Source organism: Harpegnathos saltator, unplaced genomic scaffold (assembly GCF_003227715.2).
Source record: "Harpegnathos saltator strain DR-91 unplaced genomic scaffold, Hsal_v8.6 scaffold13, whole genome shotgun sequence".
In the NCBI taxonomy this organism is placed as follows: domain Eukaryota; kingdom Metazoa; phylum Arthropoda; class Insecta; order Hymenoptera; family Formicidae; genus Harpegnathos; species Harpegnathos saltator.
The window spans coordinates 322,393-345,522 of record NW_020229906.1 but is presented as its reverse complement, the minus strand read 5'-3'; the positions used below and the strand labels follow the sequence as shown (position 1 = coordinate 345,522).

At 49.3% G+C, this 23,130-nt stretch overlaps 2 protein-coding genes across 2 annotated transcripts in view; one reads left to right on the top strand and one right to left on the bottom strand.

The window, feature by feature from the left end:
- The window catches only part of nudC (nuclear distribution C, dynein complex regulator), a 76,480-nt gene extending 53,843 nt beyond the window's left edge, over positions 1-22,637 (bottom strand). Inside the window, exons 1-4 of the mRNA XM_011142094.3 lie at positions 22,445-22,637; positions 22,284-22,361; positions 21,972-22,190; positions 21,663-21,878 (exon numbers count right to left, since the gene is read on the bottom strand). Coding sequence (XP_011140396.1) covers positions 21,663-21,878; positions 21,972-22,190; positions 22,284-22,361; positions 22,445-22,519 — 588 coding nt within the window. The 5' untranslated portion in view covers positions 22,520-22,637. The remainder of the gene's footprint in view (positions 1-21,662; positions 21,879-21,971; positions 22,191-22,283; positions 22,362-22,444) is intronic.
- Positions 1,748-21,308, top strand: LOC105183758 (uncharacterized). The gene is made up of 4 exons (XM_011142092.3): positions 1,748-2,650; positions 19,053-19,259; positions 19,606-19,873; positions 20,071-21,308. Exons 1-4 carry the CDS (start codon positions 2,468-2,470, stop codon positions 20,094-20,096), a joined length of 684 nt encoding a protein of 227 aa, XP_011140394.2. The 5' UTR covers positions 1,748-2,467; the 3' UTR covers positions 20,097-21,308.
- Positions 22,638-23,130: the final 493 nt, after the last annotated feature.

The following is a 23,130-nucleotide window of genomic DNA, read 5'->3' as shown; positions in this document are numbered from 1 at the left end:
GGAGAGAGAGAGAGAGAGAGAGAGAGAGAGAGAGAGAGAGAGAGAGAGAGAGAGAGAGAGAGAGAGAGACAAGTCAATTGACTTGCAGCTTAACGGTCCTTCTTCACCTACGCGAAACCGCTTGCAACAACAAGGAACGGATTTGCGACAGGAAGGATAAGCGCGCGCAAGCACTTCCTACTCTCTCCCTCCCCTCCCTCTCCCCCCTTTCTCTCTCTCCGTCTCTCGTTCTCTGTCTTCTTTTGGTAATACTTCGATGTCATGCGATACTCGCATAGAAAATAATTATACATCTGCGCGTTCGCGTGCACCGACGTGCTCTCGACGAGAGACGGGACGAGACGAGACGAGACGAGACGAGACGGATGCAGATTCTGCGGACTAGCGACGTGTTAATAAATATAAGGTGAACCAGAACACGCAAGAAAATATGTCGAGCCCTCTTCCGGCCGTTGCTGTTTACAACCGACAAACATGCCGAAGGACGCAATGTGAGTTACGAAGTACAAGAACATGCCGATACTTTGTTGCGGAAATGAAACAAGAAAAAGGAGAGAAAAGCACAGAGGAGAAGGAAGACAGATCTTTCATTACGGGCTGAAATAAAAGTGATGGACACGCTCCTGACAGACGAGAGTGAATGTTTAATTTAACGACAACGCGAGGCTACTTAATGTCTCATTGACGGCATTTTTCTTCATCAAGGATCTTATATTTACACCGAGTCCGCTTAAGAAAACGAGTATCGATTGCTTCTTTTTTTGCATTTTTTGCACCACGACCCTTCGCGCGCCTCACAGCGTACATAAAGTGCACACGCGTTAATAAGATCGCAAATTAAATTGCCACGCGACGATGCACAATGCGTCATTATCGCCATTCATTCGTGGGATGTCGTTTGTTGTCGTTACTCGTCTCGAATAATTTGCGTAATAAGGAGAAAGACGCGCGATGCGCGTCGATGAATAGGCCTGGCGCGCCAGGGCGTGCCAGGCCGAACCCGATCCTACCCGGCTCTACCCACGATAATAAGAGCAATGTCGGAAGTCGAGATAAGCCAAACGTACGCACCTTTTTCCCCCTCGTAGCCGACGACGACGACGAGAGTAAGTTTCCCGTCGGCCCGGCTATGTCCGCGGTTATACACGCGGAATCAAGAGCACGCGGAATCCGAGGGAGATAAGAGTGAGAGCCCACACACTTCCTCGACTTCGTTACGCAGTCTGTGTCGCGTGCGCGACAGGATGCGGGGAGGAGATAACGTGCTCGGAGATATACGCCATACCACGTACACGTATATGTTTCCTGTATCCGCGCGAACGCGAGACGACCGAACGGACTCGATCGATCGATCGACCGATTTACCGAGCGACCAGTTGGCCGATCATACGTCAACCGGATCAACTTAGGGTACGAACCGGTCCCTTCCCTCGCTCTCCCTCGTACGTCCTTGCTCTCCCGTGGCGGAGTCCCGCTCGCGCGTGGAGAAACGCGCGACGCCTTAGCCTTAGCGACGCGGTATTCGTGCGTGCCTTTGCTGCGTTTGTCACGTATGTCCGGCGAGGAACAGGAGGAAAAGAGAAGAGCCAGAGAAAAAAAGCTCGATCTTCTCTCGGCCGTGGCTGCCCGGTGGAACTATCCGGTGTGCGGAATCATCGACGCGCCGCGGAACGAGCGCGTTCGCGTTCGCGCTCATGCTCGCGCTCGCGTCCGCGTTCGTTCGTTCGTTCGTTCGCTCGCTCGCGAGAGTGGGAGATACGAAGGTATAAAACCGATCTGGTGGACTGGTACCAGCCAGTCCAAAGGCCAGATGCGGCGGCGGCTCTAGTCGCACACGTGCGAGAGAGACGATCACGGTACGGCGTGCGGTACTCCCCTCTCACAGGCGCGCGTACGCACACAGAACACGGAGTGCGTACGTACATCGATCGGCGGCACCTGGTCGTCCCTCGCTGGTGATTCCGTGCTGGATTTTCGCGGAGGGGTCTAGCGAGAGAGAGAGAGAGAGAGAGAGCGCGCGCGAGGCTCTCGCGTGCGTGAATCGCGTTCGCGGGTCCAGAGGGAACAAGTTCGACGGAAGGCTTCCTGTCCTGTTTTCCAAGGGAGAGAAAGGACGACGAGAGCTCTGAGGACACATTCCCTGGGACCACACTCGTCCTCTTGATATCGAGAAGGCTGAGAGAGGATAAAGAGAGGGAGAGAGAAAGAGAGAGAGAGAGAGAGAGAGAGACGAGGATCTCGCGTAGACACACGATAGTCGCAGCACGGAGCACCGGCGCGAGGAATCGATCGATCGATTCGTTCTTCGGGGGTGATCGACCGAGTGGGTTTCTTGTGGAATCTCCGTGGATTAATCGTACAACGTAAAGAACAGAGAAAGAGAGATCAACAGCCGTGTCGCGCCGAGGAGTGGTGATCTCATTCGTCTCAACGAACGTAGGAGCGTCTGCCGAATATAAGATACCGAATGAGGATTCCGGAGGAGAGATCGTCGACTTTCGGCAATCCGGAGGAGAGCGCTCTAACAGGGTGGTTTCACGGGGGTGGGTCGACATCCCGTAGCATGTCGGCGATTCGCATCAATGTGCAGCAAGAGAAGAAGGCGGAGGAGCAGGCTCCCAACGATTGTCGCGAGGATTTCGTTAGAGACGTAAGTCCGTTTGCGGCTACGAACTTTCGTTACTCCGTTAATTCACGATGCAGTAACGTCTTACCTCGCCGCGGCCTCGGCGCGGTCTCGGAGGTCTCGAGGGCGATCGTCGGGAGGGGAGGGGAGGGGAGGGGGGGGGAGGCGACGACACAGCACCGCGGAAATCACGCGTGTCTTCCGCTTTTTGTGGGCCGCCGCCGCTGCTTTCTACTCTGTCGTCGTGTTTCTTCCGCCATACAGCTGGCTGCTGGATGTTGCTGCTCATCCGCGTCTCGATCTCCGCGCCTCCCGGGGATCCCTCGCCTCGCGAGGGACACACGGGGACGACACTTTCACGCCACGCCGCGAGCGGCGGACATCCTCTCGGTTTGGCGGGAAACGCGTACGCAAGCAGACACAAGAGAAGCCGCGCGTAAATGGTAATCATAATGAGCGCCGAGGAATCGCGCGAGACGATCGATCGAAGGAGCCGAGTGACTTAATGAGCTGACGGTAAATTATGCGCGCTTACGGACAAATTCTGCACGAGCGCGCGGAGACCAGTTTATGCCGTGATATCATTAGGTGTCTTTCTCTTCGTCGGTAGCTGCCCCACCCTTCTTGGAATTCTAGAGCGTTTTCAGAACTAATATTTCTTTGTAGCTTCCCGTTTGGAAAGAAACTGGACTTTGGGAGAAACTGCCGTGTGCGATTTATTCCAATTTTACCGAGCGATTTACGACTGCGAGACTGCATTCGGCACACCATTTCTCTCAACCCGATCAACGACTGTCCTCTGCTCCTTCTCCTTCTTTCTCTTCCTCTCGAGAGATAAACAAGTTCAATGCACGAGTGCGTATACCGCGAGCCGCCTTAACGGACAGCAGTCTCAATAATCGAGCCACGCTGGTAAAAGGCATCGGAGAAGCAGTTAGATTTACGGACGGCCATGTACAAACTGTAATACCGCTCACCGCGAATGCCCAATAAGCTTGACACCTGTCCAAGTTTTATGTAATGCAAAAACGGAGTTTTAACGACCCCGCTCGCCGGTTGAGAAACGACGAACAATATTGTTCCCATATGTATGCATCGCGCGTCGACAGTAGTTTGTGGAAAATGACGCCGCCAGATGAAAAGTTTCTCGACGACTCGCGGAGAGTTGCTATATGCCGATAGGCCGACGTTAACTATGCAGTAATTATCGCTCGTGAGAACGCACGCCGACGGTTCCCTGAGACACGACGAGACGTCGACCTTACTCGCGTTTAAAAGAAAAAGAAGAAAAGAGAAAAAACGTGGCCCGACAATAGCGCGTCACGCATAATTACACAGTTTCTCCGATACGGAAGCAACGTCGCGCGAGATTTCAGTCGAAAATCGCTCTTCTCGAGATGAACCGTGAGGTGTATCGTTGAAATCGAAACTGATGTTTCTAGGACACCCTATGCAAGGACACTCGACTATTCCGCGAGTTCCGCTCTGTAACGCGATATCGTTTTCATACGCTGTGACTACTTTACCTTACCGTTTCACTTCACGTTACACGGAACAGTGTGCGCGGTGAATGGCGTCAAGCGGCTCAATTTGTTCCTCCGTTAGATCCGCGATATCGAGTTTGCATTTTAATACGCGCCTGCTAATTACTATAAAGTCACGAGCGCGCGTAACGATTCAACTTTTACCAAAGTCTGCCACTGGGCACAAGAGTCGCAGAAACACTAAAGTTGATGGTTTATTCATGGTAAAAGATTCAGTTTCACTTATACTGTCGATACTTTTAACTTTCACGCGCGAAGCAATCGTTGGGATAGATCAACTTCATCGCGTATGCGTATCATAAAGAAGAAAAAATACACGACACACATTTACTCGAAAAGATTCGATTCTCCCGTTTGGCAAACGCGAATAACATTCACTTTTTATTTTATGTTTTATATTTCCGCCCCCTCTCACTCTCTCTCTCTCTCTCTCTCTCTCTCTCTCTTTCCCTCTCCACACACAGGAGCCACACGTTTTCCGATTACGTTTCGCGATTCTCATGCCGTGCATGTTTACGACAAACAGCCGCCCGTTCATCAGCCTCGTGACGATGTTAAAGTTGTAAAAATGAAATGCGTTTTGCGGGTGTCGGGACTGTCGCAAAAAAGAACAATCTGCGTGCTTTTGCACCACGCATTATATCTCTCGGAACGGAACGGCTGAAGCAGACACCTGCGAGCCATTGATCACTTTACGCGCGTGTTCCATAATTCTCGTCATTTTAGATGCTTACGGCTTTATTCGCGCGATAGATATGAAATCCCGCCGTCGGAATGGGTGTTTGTCCCTCCGATGCGAATTCCCGTCCCAACCTGGGTGGATTCTGGGGGGATTTATGAATGGGATAAATTATAACGTCTAACAAAGATTTTATAGCACGCGTCTTCCGGGATCTTTTATGTCGCTTGAAAATTTTGACTAGATTTTATGACAAGAACACACATGTGTCAACGAGTTAGCGAATGTTTTTCGGGCGCGGACATCGCGGACGATTTGGCGTGTGAAATAAAAATTAGACATTCCGACAATCCGAGGCAGCTTGTTATAAATTTTAATCCCCGCGACACTTTACCCGAGTGCTTTTTCTTAAACCTCAATTTGTGCCTTACCGGCCACCACGTTCCACGTTTTCTGCCAAACGCTTCTCTGCCAAAAACGACGAGGGCCGAAAATTAACCGTGGAGAGCGATAATTTACGATTTCGTTCGCTTTCTGCATTACGTGCACCGTACACGTAATTTCGCGTTGGACAATGAACATTAAACACACTGTAGAACGAGAGTCGTCGAGAAGTAGAAAATGCCTTGAAACGACAACTAGATAACGATCAGACACGCCTACGCCTAGCAATAACGCATGTAATGTCAACGAAACAGTGACAGAACGCGATTCTCGATCGCAGATTGACAAGTCGCAATCATTTGCATGGCAGCGCGATGACTCCTCGGTGGATCGAGAATCTGCTTGCACGATTGTCTCCTCTTGCCGCACCGTTTTGCTTCTGCGAAGCGACACGCGCGACTTATATTTAGAAGATTTTAACGCCTCGCTCTCTCGCTTTCATTATGCGTATCTCAGGCCGTCTTTGGCGACTGCGAAGGCAGGCATTCCGATGGAATGCACGTGTGAAACGAGTGTCGTTTGCCGAACGACTGGTCACGCAAGGTATAATCTGGCGCTCCTTTACGCCCGACAGCAGGCGCAAAAGTGGCTGCAAAGTGCTCGAAGGCAAACGTTAACTTTGGTACTTAACGTACCAATGTGAGAGGAAAAGGAGCGAGCGGGCAAAGCATCGGCAAAACAAAAAAGAAAAAAAAGAAAACCCGCCGCGACGACGACAACACATCGCCGTGGTGGTGTCGAACGAACGGAAACGCGGTGTCATTTGTTATTAACCATGTCTCTCTCTCTCTCTCTCTCTCTCTCTCTCTCTCTCTCTCTCTCTCTCTCTCTCCCTCTCTCTCCCTCTCTCTCCGCCGGCCCACGAATAATTATGTCCGTGGTATTGCGCGAAAAAACAACGCGTGTGCGAAATTAGCGACACGCAAAACTACCGCTCTGCTTAGCTTGTTTACAGGCAACCTTCGTACGCCGGACGGCTGAATCAGCATAAAACATCGCAAATATCCTTACCGAGTGATTGGGTTTCGCTAGCGCGCAAGGCGTTTCTCATCGCCGCTCAACTACGTTAATCCGGAGACGCTCGAGCGTCTTCTTCGTCACGTAGAAATCTCTCCCCATGCGGTCCGCCGTGGAAAAAAAAAAAAAAAAAAAAAAGAAAGCGAGAAAAAAGAAACAGAAATTAGACATCTGTTAGAATTTGAAAGTATACGAAGCGACTTCGCGCGCGTCGCCAATCTCGCGGAGATTCACGAGTCCTCTGAAGAAGCCACAGATCGCAAGTTAAGATTCTCTTCGTTTCATGGCGAACGTGATCGATACAGTGTCGGGAGGATTTCACTTTCCACGCGCTCGTGTCTAGCTCACGATGATTTGCCTCGCAGCCGGGGTCGCTCGTGCATCTAGCGATAGAATTATTCGACCGGCTACAGGTCGCGGCTAGGAAAGTCCCACGACATTAACATCCGTCTCCGCGGGAATAAAAGAAGTATGCCGTACGGCGGCAGGTCCTTCTATTTGTTAATCCCTCGTGCGCGGTCTGGACGCGAAATTCGTTCACGTAGTGAACACGAAAGCCGTCGCTGGTCGGGGATTATCCGCGCTGGCGCACGACGAAATATGATCTCGCGCTCGCGTGACGGCGAAAAATCGCAACACAGGGCGGATTACAAATTGAATTTATGTAACCGCCCCGTGTATATACCCCGTGCAATATTCGCCGCTTCGGTGGACGCGCGAATTCGCGCGAGAACAGGATCTCTCTGAACGAGACAAATAACTTTTAAGCGGTGCGCCGAAGGCGAGAATCGTCGATTTTGCATTTCGGGCTCCTTCTCCCCGCTGCTCGAGCAAGAAACGCGGAAAACCCCAAACACGCTCGTAGGTGTGCGCGAGAGAACGTACGGAATTTCGGGAATCTCCTCGACGATGAGAGGAAAACAGAACGTCGTATTCAAAGAGATATCCTGTTTGCGGGCATAAGTAATCTCAGCGAAAAAGCGAACAGAGTATCGGATACCCTCTTCCTCGTTCCCTCGAGAAACACGAATTGAGCTTTAAGTTTACAATGTAAGCCGTTTTGTTGGCTCGGTCGAATTTATGTGTGGATAATAACCGGTTTTTGGCGATAAATCAATGAGTCGGAGTCGCATTTGGCTTCTTTCGGTGCTCGTACGATAAAACTACAACGCGCGAGCGAACTGGATAAGTGGGCACAACATTATACACAAAAAGTTACTTCTCGACTCGGCGTGGCGAGAAGAGTTTCGTCGCGTAATCGTCGCGATAATGTAAATTCATTATGTTCGCTAAAACCATAAGGGCTCTCTCGATCGCTTCCATCCGCTTTATCTGCGTGACCGTACGCGCCGTGTTTGTATTATTACTTACGCAAGCTGGCTTGCATAACGTAAATTGCTCCGTATCGCTTTGAAAGTTTTTATTTTTGCAACTTACGAGAGCGGTCAAAGTCGCCGGGCCGAGCGATTGTCACTCGACGCACAATCGCTCCTCTCGGGGGAACCGAAACCGATTTCGATAGTCGGCTCGAAAAAGAGTGTTCCGAGTGTTCGTTGGAAAGAACCGAGGACGAGGATGACTAAGTGATGACACCGCTAAACGCTAAACGTTACAGCGCGATGCGATTATGTAACCGCGCGCGCGCGCGCGCGCGCGCGAGCGAGTCTGACGAATTCCCTGTGAAAACATCTCGTTAGGTTCCGACAAGAGATGTGTGCCGAACTTTCTTCCGACGTTCTCGTGCCACATCTCCGAAATATTGCGATAACCGCGTCTCGACAATGGACGCCTCTTCTCGAGAGAAGCACGTAACGTAACGTATGCGTGTTGTCGAGAAGCGCGCGGATTTCCCCGGCGAAAAATCGTCCGAACCGCGTACAGTGTGTATATAAACTTTACGTCGGCAGAGACTCGTAAGTCCACACATCGATCTTTGATCCTCGCGAATCCTCGGATCAGGCGAGATCGCCGATTTCGACATCGGAATCTTCTTCTAGGCCACTGTCCTTTGTCCCGACGCGCGTTCGAACGGCCGAACGGCCTCAAAGACGAGAGGACGATTACGATATCCTCGTGCACGTCATTTGTATAAGGATTCTGACACGGTTAGGACTCGCGCGCGAAGCGTTTCGCGAGCGATCGTTTTGCGAGCGTACGAACGACCGAAGTTCGGCAACGTTGCTCGGTTATCGGGATTAAATCCCGTCGTATCGGCCGTCTCGGGGAGACGCGCGGAGAAGGAAAGAATGCGCGCCGTGCACTGAGAGAAAAGTATATGATATTTGGAACTATAATGATATAGTAACTAAATTATAGTCCGAAATATCATATTTACAGTAAGCCATTACCATAATATCGGTAATAATTATGATATAGGCATGGTATAACTAACCATATAATATTTTTACTAAGAAGTTATAGTAAGTTAAACTAAAATTATTGTATGGATACAAATATAAAATGGTAGATAAAGTAACTCCTTTATATAGTCAATATCACCAGAATATTTGCTAAATGATGACAGATGTAACTATATGAATATTAAATCTCACTATATTTGTGAATGAGAAATTACCATACATGTGGTAAAAGTAACTAAACAATTATTTCAGACAATCACAGACTATACATTTGTGTTTGTTCTACTATATTTTGCAGGTTCCGAAACTATAAAAATACCGAAACTATAAAAATAACGAACTATAAAAATATGGTTGACGCGAAAATGAACTATAAAATATACTGAGATTATAGTTAATTCAACTATATTTTTCTATCAGTGTGGCGGTGTGTGCGCCGGACTGACTACGTCCTTTGGCACGCGAGTAGGACGCAACCGTAGTCCTCGTCGGCGGCAGTTTCGCAATTACGCGGAGTGTGATCCTGTCGGGCTCTTTATTTACGTTGTAAATGCAAATTGACCCGAGTTGCCAGCCGAAAGTCAAGCGACCTAGAGAAGGTCCGTCAAACTACGAGATCGCGCGGCGAGTCGACGGGTTTCCGAATTCGCCTCCTGCGGAATGTATGTACCTGTGACATTTCACATCAACGTGACGCTGTCACGACCGCGACGCGACGCGACGCGACGCGGATATAATTATCGAGGTGTTTCGCTCGCTTCGGCGCTCATTTCCTCGTCTCCTACAAGTGAGCGAATGCTCACCGTGCGTGGCGGAAGATCGTAAATATTTTAAACGGACATACGCTCTCTTACAGCGCACCGTCTCCGTCAACCGTGACCGTGTGTGTGTGTGTGTGTGTGTGTGTGTTGAGTCGTACGGTCGAAAAAGAAGAAAGTGGACGTGCGCAATAATTCGACGCGTCGAATTTATAGATGGCGATTTCGCACTGATATATAGCTCGTTAGAACCGCCGTGCGCTCACGCGCTGGAATTTCTGGCGACGATGTCGCCGGGAATCGAGGAAGGAGATCGCGTTGGCCATAATCAATCAACGCATGCTCTACAATTTGCGCGGTAATGCAGCCACTTTCTTATCGGCGGGATATCGCCGCGCCGATTGCGCCGACCGCGGCGAGCGACGAAATTTCGCGCGATTATTCTTCCCCTTGGGCAGAGAAAGAAAGCGGTCGAAAGTATGTACGGACAGAGGAAGGTAGGCGGGCCCGCCACGTGTATCGCTCGACGATATACATACATACATACATCTCTCTCTCTCTCTCTCTCTCTCTCTGTGTGTGTGTGTGTGTGTGTGTGTGTCACCCGTCGAATCTACGGAAAAAGAAAGTCATCTCGAGATTTGTAAGCGTCACGGCCGCACGAAAGTATTTGCGTGGCGTTGGTACGCTCGAATGCAGGAGACGAGAGGAAACGGCACGGCGCCTGTATAAATCGATTAATCTCTCTCTTCCTGCTCGCTTCGATCGTACCAAGGATATCCGGATAGGCATCGAGAAGTTGCAAAATTCCCGAAATCACACACCCGGGGACAGCTACGAACGTGTCGAGGATAACCCGTGAGTTATCCGGTATCGGATATTCGCTGCGTGCGTGCGGTATTAACTTCTCATCGAAATATCACTCGTGAGCGCGCTAAATCTTCGACTTGTGCTTGACGGCGAATTCACACTACAGGCTAAATCACCGAAGGCCTAAACGACGATGATAAACGACCGATTGATCACGCGTCAGCACGGGCAAGAAAAGTGCGCTGGGAATCTGGTCTATGGCAGTCGGTGCGATTGTCGGTTAAATTAATTGGATTGTAAACGCTTGCAAAACATTGCGCGGTAACCGCAAAGCAGGAATTGAAAATGAATGGATTTCCAACTTTCCTAAAATCGCGTCGGTCTTGCGACTGCAAGAACATCTCTCTCTCTCTCTCTCTCTCTCTCTCTCTCTCTCTCTCTCTCTCACTTTACGCGGAAATACTCTTTCGCGGAGAAGCATCGCGTTCAATCACGACCGCTGCAATCCCTGCAAAGATACGACCCGTGCCGAGATGCGCGTAAAGTTAATTTACCGACCGATTAATTCGTCGTGCGTTACGCGCGCTTCGTTGGACGGAAATGATATAACAAACAAGCCACCGTGTTGGAAATTCTACAGAAAGTCGTGTAATTCTTACGTCGCCGCCGGGACAACGTCACAGCCGCGAAATTACGCCGTGATGGTCGTCCGCTTCGAGAAAATGAATCATGACAGGAAGAACAGACAGAGGTGAAAACAGATCGCTGAGTCCATATGTCGCGTACGGCCGGCAGACGTTGTCCGCGCGTTCAGGAAATCGTTTTCTTCCTACTGTTTGAATGCTTGTCGAATGTGAACTTAGAGCGCGTCTTCGTGTGTAACGCGACAACTTTCATCCTGCCCATAACAATCGCTCATGTTAAACATTTAGCCACTCTTCTCTCAGCCGTAGCGAGAGACACCCGCGCGCCGTCGCGCCGCTTGTTTTCTCAGCTTATACACGGTTGTGTGCTCTTCTCTCCACGACCACGCGGTCGCGGTGAGAAGGCGCGTATGCGGCTATTTCTTTGCCCCGGCGTATCAGGAAATAATTACAGACGCGCGAGTGCGCACTCGCGCGTCTGTAATAAATCAATCCGCGATCTCTCTCTCTCTCTCTCTCTCTCTCTCTCTCTCTCTCTCTCTCTCTCTCTCTCTCTCTCTCTCTCTCTCTCAAGTCGAATTCTCGTCTGTACCGATGAACTGTCGCATCGGCCGGATAATAAACGCGGAGGCGTTCGCGATAATGAAGGAGTAATTACATTAAATAAAGGACTCGCCGCGCATATTTCTCATTTGAAGTCATCGCTCAATCTATCCTCGATACGTATACTCGGCCATGCCTTCGATGACCTTTTTTTTTTTTCCCTCTTGTAAATCGATCTGGTATCTACTAATTGGCAATCAGCTCGACCTCGTGGTCGACCATCCGAGAAGAAGAAGGAGAGAGCGAGAAGGAACAGCTGAGCAGAATCGATCTCGGCATCATAAAGCGAGCTTTCGCGCTTCTTTGTCGTCGCGCCGATATAAACCGATAACAAAGTCTCGCGTGCGCGCCATCTCTCAATGGCGAGTGTAAGAATTGTAACGAGCGTGAAGCAATAAATGAATTGCGCCCCTTAATGGACAAGATATCACCAGCCGGCAGCAGCCGCGGGTCGATCATACTCAAGAGTGAGAGATATAGCGTGCAATTGACGCGTTATATTTCGGACGAGTTCCATTAACGCCAATTACACGCCGATAAAGACGAACGTCGTGTCTCAATCAGCGCGCACCTTCGAAAATTCGCGAGGAATCCTGAGAGCGCGTGAGAAATAGAGCGTTACGGAATCGCACAAAGTGCATTCCACGAGCACGCACGAGCGTGCTTGCGTAATTATATTTTGCAACGAACGAGTTCGTTGCAACCCTATCAGATAGCGGCGCGACGAAATAAATCGTCGACGAAAAGAAGACTTTGTTCTCGGAGCGAAAAGCGACTCAAGTTTATCCCGGCAACCACTATGCACCACTACTGTCTCACTCGTCACTCGCGCATCACTCGCGTCTCTGCGCGTCCCATTGTATTTAATTTCGAACGATTCTTTCCCTGGACGGAAGAAGAAGAAGAAGATGAAAGCGGTCTTTTCCAGCTCTCTCGCGTTCTCAGCTCTCGGCGTTTGTTGCTGAGCGCGCGAAAACACGTGAAAACGCGACGACTGGTGTGTGCTGCGCGCGCGACCCGACACAATTCCTCCGCTCCGACGCGCAACGCGCGCAAAAGCTCTCCTCTCTCTCTCTCTCTCTCTCTCTCTGGTAATCATAGATCCGTTTCATAATCGTGCCGTAACGCACGCCCGCCCGCCCGCCCGCATATACCGCATATACCGTACACACCGGCCGGCAAGCAAGAACATGCTACAAAGCCGAGTCGAACGTCCAAGGACTTGGACCGAGAGAGCACAATCGTCTCGGCGAGAACGATAGCCTCGCGATCGATACGTCGCCAACACAGAATCACAAGGAGGCTGCAAGAAATCGGCGAGATTGTTTGCCGTAGCAAACACAGTGATCGTAAATCCCCGAGCGCGAGGCACTCGCGAAGCTTATGTGGCGTTGCAAAATGTATGATAAATTGCGCAAAGGACGCCAGAGAGCACTTCTCCGTCGACGTACGTACACCTTGAAAAATCATAATCGCTCTAACACACACACACACACACACACACACACACGTGGCGTTCCTTATGGATTGTGGTAGCCCCTCGCTGTGCGCTGAGCGTTTCTTAAACTCGCTCATAAGTTATTAAAGCTCACCTTACTCATTTTCTGTAATCTGTTGATGCGAGACGCCGCGCCGACGACGCCGCGCCCCGAGGGCAGCAATAAATTCACGCGAATCTCGGAATCTGTCCTCGGAAAAGTTTCGGCGATGTTGCAACAGCCGAATAGATCGAAATTAAGGTTAAGCCTATTTAATATCGTATTTCGCATTAATGAGACGAACTCGACTAATGAAGCCTTCGCTTTATTAGTTGACGACAGTCTAATGAAGGCACTACATTAACTCAACGGACACCACAAACAGATAGGCAGATAGGCAGAGCGTCGTTGCGTATTCACGCGTTAAAATGTGACGGTATCTTATTCTACGCTATTAAACGTGTCCCTGAACGATGCTTTGAGGAAAGAGGCGGCGCGGCGGCGACCGCGAAGAACGGAACTGACCATGCTGCTGCTGCTGATAACCTTTCACTCATACTTGACAAGGTGTGCATGCAACACGCGACATGGAGAATAGAGCCAGCCAGCCGCCCGCCCGCCGCCTCGTGTAATCTCAATAAATTCCTCCGCGTCCGCGCGGGAAAAAATGCTTAATTGTCCGTTAAATTTCTTCATTCTACCGGACGGAATTTATTCGTAGCCGGTGGCGCGCTGTATACTGTGGACCACGCTGGTACCTTGACATATTCCGCGACGGAAAGATTGGATATATTACATCGAACGCGCGCACGCGCGATTTCTACCTGCCGCTTTTTCGCGGATCTCTCGAATGGCTCCAGGTGTTAACCTGCTGCATATTTTCGTGAAATTCCGAATACGCGTTATCGACTGCCGAAATCGTTCCCTTTCCGATTAGCGGCGCGTCAAGTGAACCGTTAATTCTAGCTTCCCGCAGTCCCGTATTATCGCGGGACTTTGCAAATTTTGTATTTATGCAGATCCGTTCGAAAAAGTAAACTCGACGAGTAAATAAAAAATCGCACAAACACTCACGCAGAGGGATAAATATTACCGCGACGTTCTCAACATATGGACAAAGTCCTCGTTTCGGCGGAACTATGCGCCGTTTACGCGCCGTCATTGAGAAAAAAAAATTAAGTATTAATCGGCTATGTCTTAATCCTTCGAGCGAGATTTATCATCGATCCCCCCGTGATATATCTTTCGCCCGAAGACGTATCCCGTGATTTATCTCTCATTTCAGGCGTGCTGCAAAGGCGCGACTCTCGAGATTTTACGATCAGACGCCAAGCGCGCGCGCGCATAACATGCGCATGCGCGTGCGTTTGAATAAAATTATACGCGACAATAATAGCAGCGGGAAAAGAGGAGGTCGTAAAAAGTCGAGTTCATCGACGACGAAGTGACGATTTTCACTAGGCGATCACTTCCGCGGTTGGTCACTCGGTTGGCCGATCGATTTAACCGCGCGGACAAACGATCGGTACGCGTGCAAAATAATCCGTCTCAGGATGGCACAAGGTTGCCGACGGCGTGTCTATTATCGCTACCTTGTAACATATATCTTTTTACGCTCATTAGCGTTCACGCGCGTGACCGCCGAGGTGACGCGCTCCTTCGCCACTTACGAACGAACGAAATAGACTATCAGGAGGCATCGATAACGAGGTAATATGCCCTTAGGTGCAGCCCGACAAAAAGAGGAAGAGAGAGAGAGAGAGAGACGCACTTTGCGCCTTCCATCTTGAATGTTTCGCGCGTGTGACACGCGTTCCTTTAATCCCGCCGATTAATGAGTCAACCTCGCGCTACCCCTGTGTCGCGGTATTCAATTCCGCTCGTGTTTGTCGCGGCTCCTTCCTACATGGGCCTTCGCATAACACAGAAGGCGGTAAACGACGTTCGAGATACAATCGAGAGAAAAACTCGCAGACTCTTGTCTATGTAAGACCCGACCCGCTTAAATCGGTAATCTTAAATAAGACGAAACCGAATGCACGCGCTTGTCTGCGAAATGTCAATGTATTATTATTCATAAATTCATGGTCAACGAACAGGGAAAAAGCGTGATGAGATGTTCCTTATGGACACCGTTCCGGTTACCGTTCCGCGAGAGCGCAGAACGCGCGACACTGTGAGGACACCTCCGACGGCCGGTGCGCGGTCGTCGTTTAATGAGGACGTTTACATTAGAGGTGGACAATAACGATGATTACGACGGTGCCATATGCGGCATCGACGCGCACTACCACTGTTATTAAGCGTTTAATACCGCGCCAGTGATTTTACGGCATTTGGCATTTATCCTGTAATCACGCGTTCCCGCTTAATGCGGCTTAATGATCCCGATGAGCAATTTTTTCTTCTTCTTTTCCTCGTTCCTCTCTCTCTCTCTCTCTCTCTCTCTCTCTTCCTCTCTCTCTCGCTCCGAATTCCGTAATATTCCGCTCACTCGATTGTCATATTCACTCTTGCCACGTTAATAAGGAGAAAAGATTTTTATTTGGCCGGGGCAGCGAGCTCGCGCACGATGACAGCGTAATTATCCGGCATACGGCGGAAATGAGGAATAGCGTCGCTTTAAAAGATTGGCGACGCGATTAATGAGGATATCGCAAGCTGCGCGTGCATTTTCATAATGTCCGACATATGCACCGATATCAAACTTAATGCCATACCTTAATCATACGGGCACCAAGGACATTCCCGAGCAAAATTTCTCTGCGCGCACGATATATTACTCTTTCCGACGACCACCGATCAAGAGGGACGTTTCTCTCGTCGGTTCGTTCTTTTCGGATACGTTAATAAACAAATCCGCTTAATACGGTTGCGAGGCCCCTATTATTGCGTTTGATTTTTTGCGTACAGTCCCATCGCGAGTGTATCGCGAGGTTGAAATTATTTTTATATCCCGCTTGAAAAGATTTTTCTTGGGTGTGTGTGTGTGTGTGTGTGTGTGTGTGTGTGTGGATACGCACCTCTCCCTCTTACTTCAATTTAGCACGGTAATAAATCTCTGCATGCATCAAGTGTGTATGCGCCACTGGCTGCAATTTTTTGCGTGAAAAAGAAAATGGATTTGACACCTTTTGGAAACAAGTTGCGCGGGTACGAGTTCAAAATCCGTTTCAGAGTATCGCGTTACACACGAGCCCGGCACAGGTGCGGCGCTTCGAGGCTGACCGGTGTATTGAGTTCCACAAAAATTCCTAACGACGCCTCATCTCACTCTCGCGACTCTCGTCCGGCTATTTGCGGCTCTCTCCCACCTTTCGTTCTCGCGCGCGCGCGCTACGGGGGACCTTTTTCTTCAAGATATATCCACTCGCGAAGAAGTATACCTGTCACCTATCGTGATTTCGAGCCCGATGTGATTTCGTCACGAAACTCTTGCCTCGCGATGCCTCGCGACGCCTCGCGAGCATAGCCACAGCTACGCCCAGATACACAAATCTTGTATTTGACATTTTAGTTTGACGCCGTCTCTGCTGTTAATTTTTTATACCGCCTGTTGCCGCGGGAAAGAATATCAGTAATCCCTTAAGTCTCCGAAAAAGTGTCGAGAGAGTGCATCGAGTGCGATTTTGTACGTCAGAACGATACGCATTGTTGCAGACAATTGTTAATTGCGGCTACGAATAAATCAATCGCACGACCGTGCCGTGATTTGTATACGCTCCATGCTATTGTGCGCCTAATTTGGCGTGATCAATTACGTTAGCGAGCAGTGACTTGAGATTAATTGAGATAATTTGTGCACAATTAAAGTCGATGCCGCGCACTCGAAGTCGCACGCGGTAGATCTGACGGGAGAGTAACGGAGAGAAACGCTACAGATCGTTAAGAAGATTTAACATCCCGCGTGAGTACCATTAAGCCGAGTTTGTTTAATGCGCCATTTCTAAAGACAAGGCGAGCATTTTTCACCAAGACCATATAATCGAGCCTGTAAATAAATATATGAGTCGCGCGCGCGTGCGTGAGCACACCGGTTCTCTCGCGTACGCGTATGACTTTAGCATTCAACAGCGGTTCAATTAAATCTTCTTTGTTCGCTCGAGATTGAACGGCGGCGGCGGCAGCGGCAGCGGCGGCGGCGGCGGCGACGGCGGCGGCGGCAGCGGCGGCGGTGGCGGCAGCGGCGGTGGCGGCGGCAGTGGCGGCGCGGCAGCGGCAGCAGCAATACAACGGGCATGAAACACAGTGTTTCATTAGAGTCGCCGTACCAGTCGAGCCCAACGCGAGCAAGCGAGCGAGCGAGCGAGCGAGCGAGCGAGCGCGCGCGGCTGAAAAACCGATACCGGCAACGAAAAAGAACGCGTAAACTCGTCCAGTCTGCGGCGGGCAGTCCTTGGGCGGCGCCCAGCCGCGAAGGTAGGCCACACCGGTGCGAAATGCACTTGATTTACGTGCGAAAATTGCCAATTAACTGGCGTAATCGGCATGCGTGGACGTGAACGCGTACGCGAACGCGAAGAACGTGGTGCGACTCTGCACGAAAAAGTCACGGAAATGCCCGCTACGCGTACGGCCCTGAAGTGCAGCGGATGCATCGCCGCTGCGCTTCGGGTTGGGCCCGTGGCTCCAGGCGTGAACGCGCGGAAAGGAAGCGGGAGAGGAACGACGATTTCTTCTTCTTCTTCTTCTTCTTCTTCTTCTTCTTCTTCTTCTTCGTCGTCGTCGTCTTCGTCGAAGGACGGGAACGATGCAAAAACACCGACGGACTGAATGCACACGCGACGACGACCACGACGACGACGACAACGATGACGACGACGGCAGCGGCGACGGCGACGGCGGCGGCGGCGGCGGCGGCGGCGGCGGCGGCGGCGGCGGCGGCGGCGGCGGCGGCGGCGGCGGCAGCGGCGGCGGCGCGCGGAATTCGAGAGCACAGCGTTGTGCAACGATCAAACCGGAATGTCGAGGTGCTCCACGCCCCCAGGAGACGCCGAAATTCTCGTCAATCTTCCTCTCGGACGAAAGAAGAGTGGGAGCAGAAGATGCTTTCGCGGTACACGCCTGTCTTGACGTTGTGAGTTTTGGCCGCGAGTTCCCTCTAAGAACGCGGAGGCGGGAGGAGAGAAGAAAGGAGGATAATCGATTCTCGGATAACGCAGCGCGACGCGGATCGATCGCGATCCAGATGACGGCGATGTGAGCTTGAGAGAGATTGATCGATCGCTTGATTGATTACTTCATTTCAGTCCGGAGGGGCAAAATCCCTCGGGTTATATGGGAAAGAGAAAGATCGCCAGAAGAGACGAGAGAGATGCGCAAAGGCGCATCGGTTGCGACGCATATGGAAATTGCATCCGAGTGATTTCGCGAGACTGAAACTCTGCGCTAATAAGGTTAAAAAGAGCACGAGGGACCTCTATACATTAACGTTCGAGCGCGAATCTCTCCGTCTGTTCGGTTAGCGTAACAGTGAAAATAATAATACGAATACCCGCGCACGTGTTAAGACATCTATACGCTAGAGTGAAAAGCAATTATGATAATCTCTTAAGAAGGAGATAAAACGTGAGATATCCATGATGAGTCAACAACAAGTGCTGGCCGTACTGTGGTGGTAATGGGAAAAGCAGAGAATTAGCCGTATACAGAAAATGCAGAAATCGGGTCGCTAATATGCTCGTGACGCCAAGTTAATTCCGATCGTCGTTGAAAATTGCAGGGTGCGACCTCGCGTACGATATGCGTTGTGGGTACGCCCTCTTCCCTTTTCTCTTCTGTTCTCTCTCTCCCTCTCCCTCCCTGCCGGATCAGTATGTAGGTTAGGAATTAATCGCCAGACGCGAATAAAACGATCCGCGGCCGATGAATTTCATCGGCGCCTAAAAACCGCCCCATTTGCGAGGTGCGAGTTTAATACGCTTAGCGGCACCGACACGTAGCTGTATGTGGAGGTAATGTTTCGCGACGACAGATAAACGACATGCGGTCGCAGATGGAGGACATGCGGGCCAGAGTAGAAGCGGGCAATCGGCATGGCATTATCGCTTGTGCAATCGAAGCTTCATGTCGATTTACGCTTGTTTCAGATCGAAACGACGGCAGTGGCGACGACGACGACGGCGGCGGCGGCGGTAGCTGCTGCCAGTAGCCCGCTTTCCTGGCATATCCCAAGGCCGTCCTTGGTCGGGCGCAGCGAGAGAGACAGCGAAAATGGAAGCTGGGCTCATCACTTGCATCCGAATTCCCCTTCGAGAGGGTCGACATCATCTCAAGGATCGACCGCCAGTACACACGTAAACTCCTCGTCTCGCTTATACGACCGCACACACGCCTCCCCCTCCTCCATCATTCATAATGCCGAAGTGGGCCGATTCTCAATTAAAATTACAAAACGACTCGCTAAGTCGTGAACGCCGACAATTTTCTTAGTCGACAAAATTACACATATTTTGCGAATAATTTAAGATTTCTAAGCTAAGCCCCTTTAAGACGATTGTTTAAAGCAACCTTTGTTGATCAAGATCAAGACGAAGCCAGCTTTCCCTCGTCGTCGTCGTCGTCGTCGTCGTCGTCGTGTGCTCGCGAGCGCGACTACGAGAGCAGCGACAAACGATCGAATCTCTCGTATTCGATTTACAGAGCGCCGCGTCGGGCACGTTGCTGCTGACAGCCGCGAACTTGGCGAATCTCGCCGCCATACACCCGCCCACGGTGACGGCACCACCAAAGCAGATGGACACCGCGTCGGTGGCTAGCAGCACCCACTTCACGGTCGTGAACGGCCTCGGCAGACCGGCCACTGTCTACAGGAAGTCCTGGTGCGCGCGAAATCAGCTCACCGTGCTCGTATGCACCATGAGCTTTCTGTTCATGGTCGGTCTGCTGGCCGGGATCCTTTACATGGAAAGTGAGTATCTGCGGCAACAGTTGCCGCGAACGCGCGCCGCGAATTGCCATCCTATTGCCACATCTATCTATATGCTGCTGCTGCTGCTGCTGCTGCTGCTCGCCGCGGCGGTAGCGGTTTCGACACCGTAAGCGCGCGCGCGATCTCCGCGGATTCCTCTGTCCACAAGCCTCTCCGGTGTTTACCTCTGATTGCAGTGAGGGCTCGTGACAAGTACAACTAGGCCGAGGGTGACGGGAGGAAGCGACGACACGTGACCGTGAATGATGATCAACGTGATAGAGACGAAAGTGGCGGCGGCGATCGTTTTTTCATGGAGCGAGGAGAGGACGCGCACGACCCAGTCACGGATATATCAATTCGAATTACTTCGTATTTATATGTATTGTACATTATTCGCCTTTCGCGGATCGTCGACGTTCTCGCGCGCCGGCGGTTAGAGCTCTAAGTATCGATGTATTGCACCGCGACGAAAGTGTGGTACGTGAAAACCCAGTAATTACATTTGTGTAATGCGCGACGTACTATTAAGCGTCGTTTAAAAAGGATTAACGACATCCTCGTGAACAGGAGGGAGCCTTGTATATTTATGCTGAAACTAACGAATTCCTCGGATCCTCCTGCAAGATACGATCCGACGGATATTGTAACGTTCTTCTTTCTCTTTTCTCTCTTTTCTTTTTTTACGTTCATCAACCAACCCCTTTTGCCGTGTGTCACACGTGTCGCGGAGAACAAACCGGTTTTTCTCGGATTTTGCTTACCGTTCTCTTTATAATTATAACACCTTTCTGAACACGGCGATATGTTATCTCGCATTAGAGAAGCAATATATATATATATATATATATATGTATGTATATATATATATCATATATATATATGTATGTGTACATGCGGGGTACGGGGTTACGCGCGCGGCGGACGCCAGTGATGCACGGTGTGGTTCGTGATCGCTTCGAATGAAATGAATATTCTCAGTGTATACGACGCTTCTGCTGTTTAGCTCTCGACCGATTTATTGTTCGCTGTAAATTGCGTCGACACTACCCGTGAGTTAACGAAGAGAAGTGCGGAGAAGACGAATATATCGGAGAATATCGTTGAAGTGATATCAATCACTGGCGGCCGTTCGGCGAAAATTCCAATCTGTTTGTATTTTGATGAGCAACGAATATACCGACGGACAGTTCGAAGCAATCGACGAAATGAGACCGAGATAGCGAGTAACTATTTAGGGCTCATAAATTAATTCTTATTAACAAATCGCCTTAATCGAATGTGGATTTCCGTCGGAATATCATTCCAGGGATAAATAGAAAGTGTGTATGAAAAAGCAATGAGGGGCGGTCGCGTCGATCGCTTTTCGCGTCTGTGATATTACTTGCGTATTAATTAATTGTCGATTCAACAAGAAACTGTCAAATGCACTAAATTGTTGTTTCATTTTAACCTTTCCGCAGCATATCGATACGATACACTCATATAACCGAGCGAAACATTATCATATCAATGAGTAATATTGCGGTAAGTATTTAAATCTACCAGCTTTGTCACTTGTTGACGCATATTCTCATATCATAACATAATTATTGTGACATTTGTTATTTGAATAAATTCAAGTACCATTAAATTACTCTATATTCGTGTATAGAACAGTAGCGACAAATTTGTATCTAAACATATTTATATCTGTTTGTCCTTCGAAAGTATTTCTCAGAACCATGATTTGTCTTGTCTTAATCAATAGACCATTCATTCGCATTGTCAAAATGTACAAAACACTCACCTCTACTTCCCCAAGAGTCTGTGTCCATCTGTAATTTGGCATGTCCGCACCATTACCACTGTTAGGCTTCAGCTTGTTCTTCTCTTTCTCATCTTCCTCTTCCTCGACGTCTGAGCCATCTGCCTTCTTATCATCATCATCATCATCCATATCTTGATCATTATGTTTACTTGTATCGTTACTAGGCCCAGCAACAGCAGCTTCTCTTGCTAATTTCTGTAAAAAACAACAGAATTTAATTTACACATTATCGAAACATTATAACGGACAGCTAATCAATTCTATATCCATCTTCTGTGATGTACAAACCTTACTGTCTATTTCCTCTTGCAGCTTAACAGCTTGTTCATCCGTTAACTCCACTATTTTGGAATCATTATCTAGTTTTTCTTCCTCAACTTTATCCTCTTTTTTTTTCTTCTCAAGCCTTTCCTTACGTCGTCTTTCTTGTTCAGCTCTCTCAGCTTTATCGGAGGCTGCTTTCGTTACTGCTACGGCTTCGTATTTCTTGAATATGCCGATAAGAAGCTGCACATACGACGACAATTCGACTTGTTAGTTGTTAAACTTTTCCAGAACAATAACCTCACAAAATATTCTTTGCGCAGTTTTCCGTGTTACCTTTTCAGCTGCTCCCTCACCACCTCCAGTGTAAAAGTCAGTTTTTCTCGCCAAGAAGTTGAAGATGGTATCTAATAACTGAAAAGAAATGAGATTAATGAAAAAACTACATTTGTTTCATCACATGAATTAACCTCAATCGGCAAAAGAAGGCAACTTACGTCTTGCACACCACCTTCGTGTTGCTGAGCCATCGCCAGCAACATTCCATCAAATTGATCTTCCTTCTTGGTCATCGTTTCACAATAGTTACGCTCGATATCACGCTGTATTTTGCGACAAAGTCACCGTTACTACTAACAAAACGCTCGTTAATGTTAATAAAGACCGCGAGTCTTGTGTGGGATTAGCGCAGCTTGAAATTTTTACAGTACACTTGCGCCCTCTCGACGATATTACCGACATAATACTCGATCGATAACTGTCGGTAAAATTATGTGACTTATGCCCGTTGTTGCCAACCATGATCAACTTAACCGACTGATTATTCCAATGGAATTGACTAATATAGTATTTGTCGTCAACTATAGAACTATATAGAATTAACAAAACGCAATTCCGTCAATTCCGATGGAATAATCAGTCAGTTAAATTACCAAAAACCACCAGTTGATAGAAATGGATATTAATGGAGAATTGCTTCTCCTTATTGCAAGCCCAAGTGAATTCGCCGCTGTCGAGATGAATAATCCAAAATTCCAATGATTTCCAATGCGTTCTCCTCCTTCTCTCGATGAGTCTGCGCTTTTTGTGTGCGATATTCGAAATATCGGGGACATTAAAAACCTCGTTGGGCCTCGTTAATCTGTTTCGTTGATAAAGTATTTCGATAACAGAGGGTGATTTA

Coding starts and splice junctions, on each gene's coding strand:
- LOC105183758 (XM_011142092.3), top strand. CDS start 2,468: ATGAGGATTCCGGAGGAGAGATCGTCGACTTTCGGCAATCCGGAGGAG. Junction 2,651..19,052: donor GCGAGGATTTCGTTAGAGAC/GTAAGTCCGTTT, acceptor CGCTTGTTTCAG/ATCGAAACGACGGCAGTGGC. Junction 19,260..19,605: donor GATCGACCGCCAGTACACAC/GTAAACTCCTCG, acceptor TTCGATTTACAG/AGCGCCGCGTCGGGCACGTT.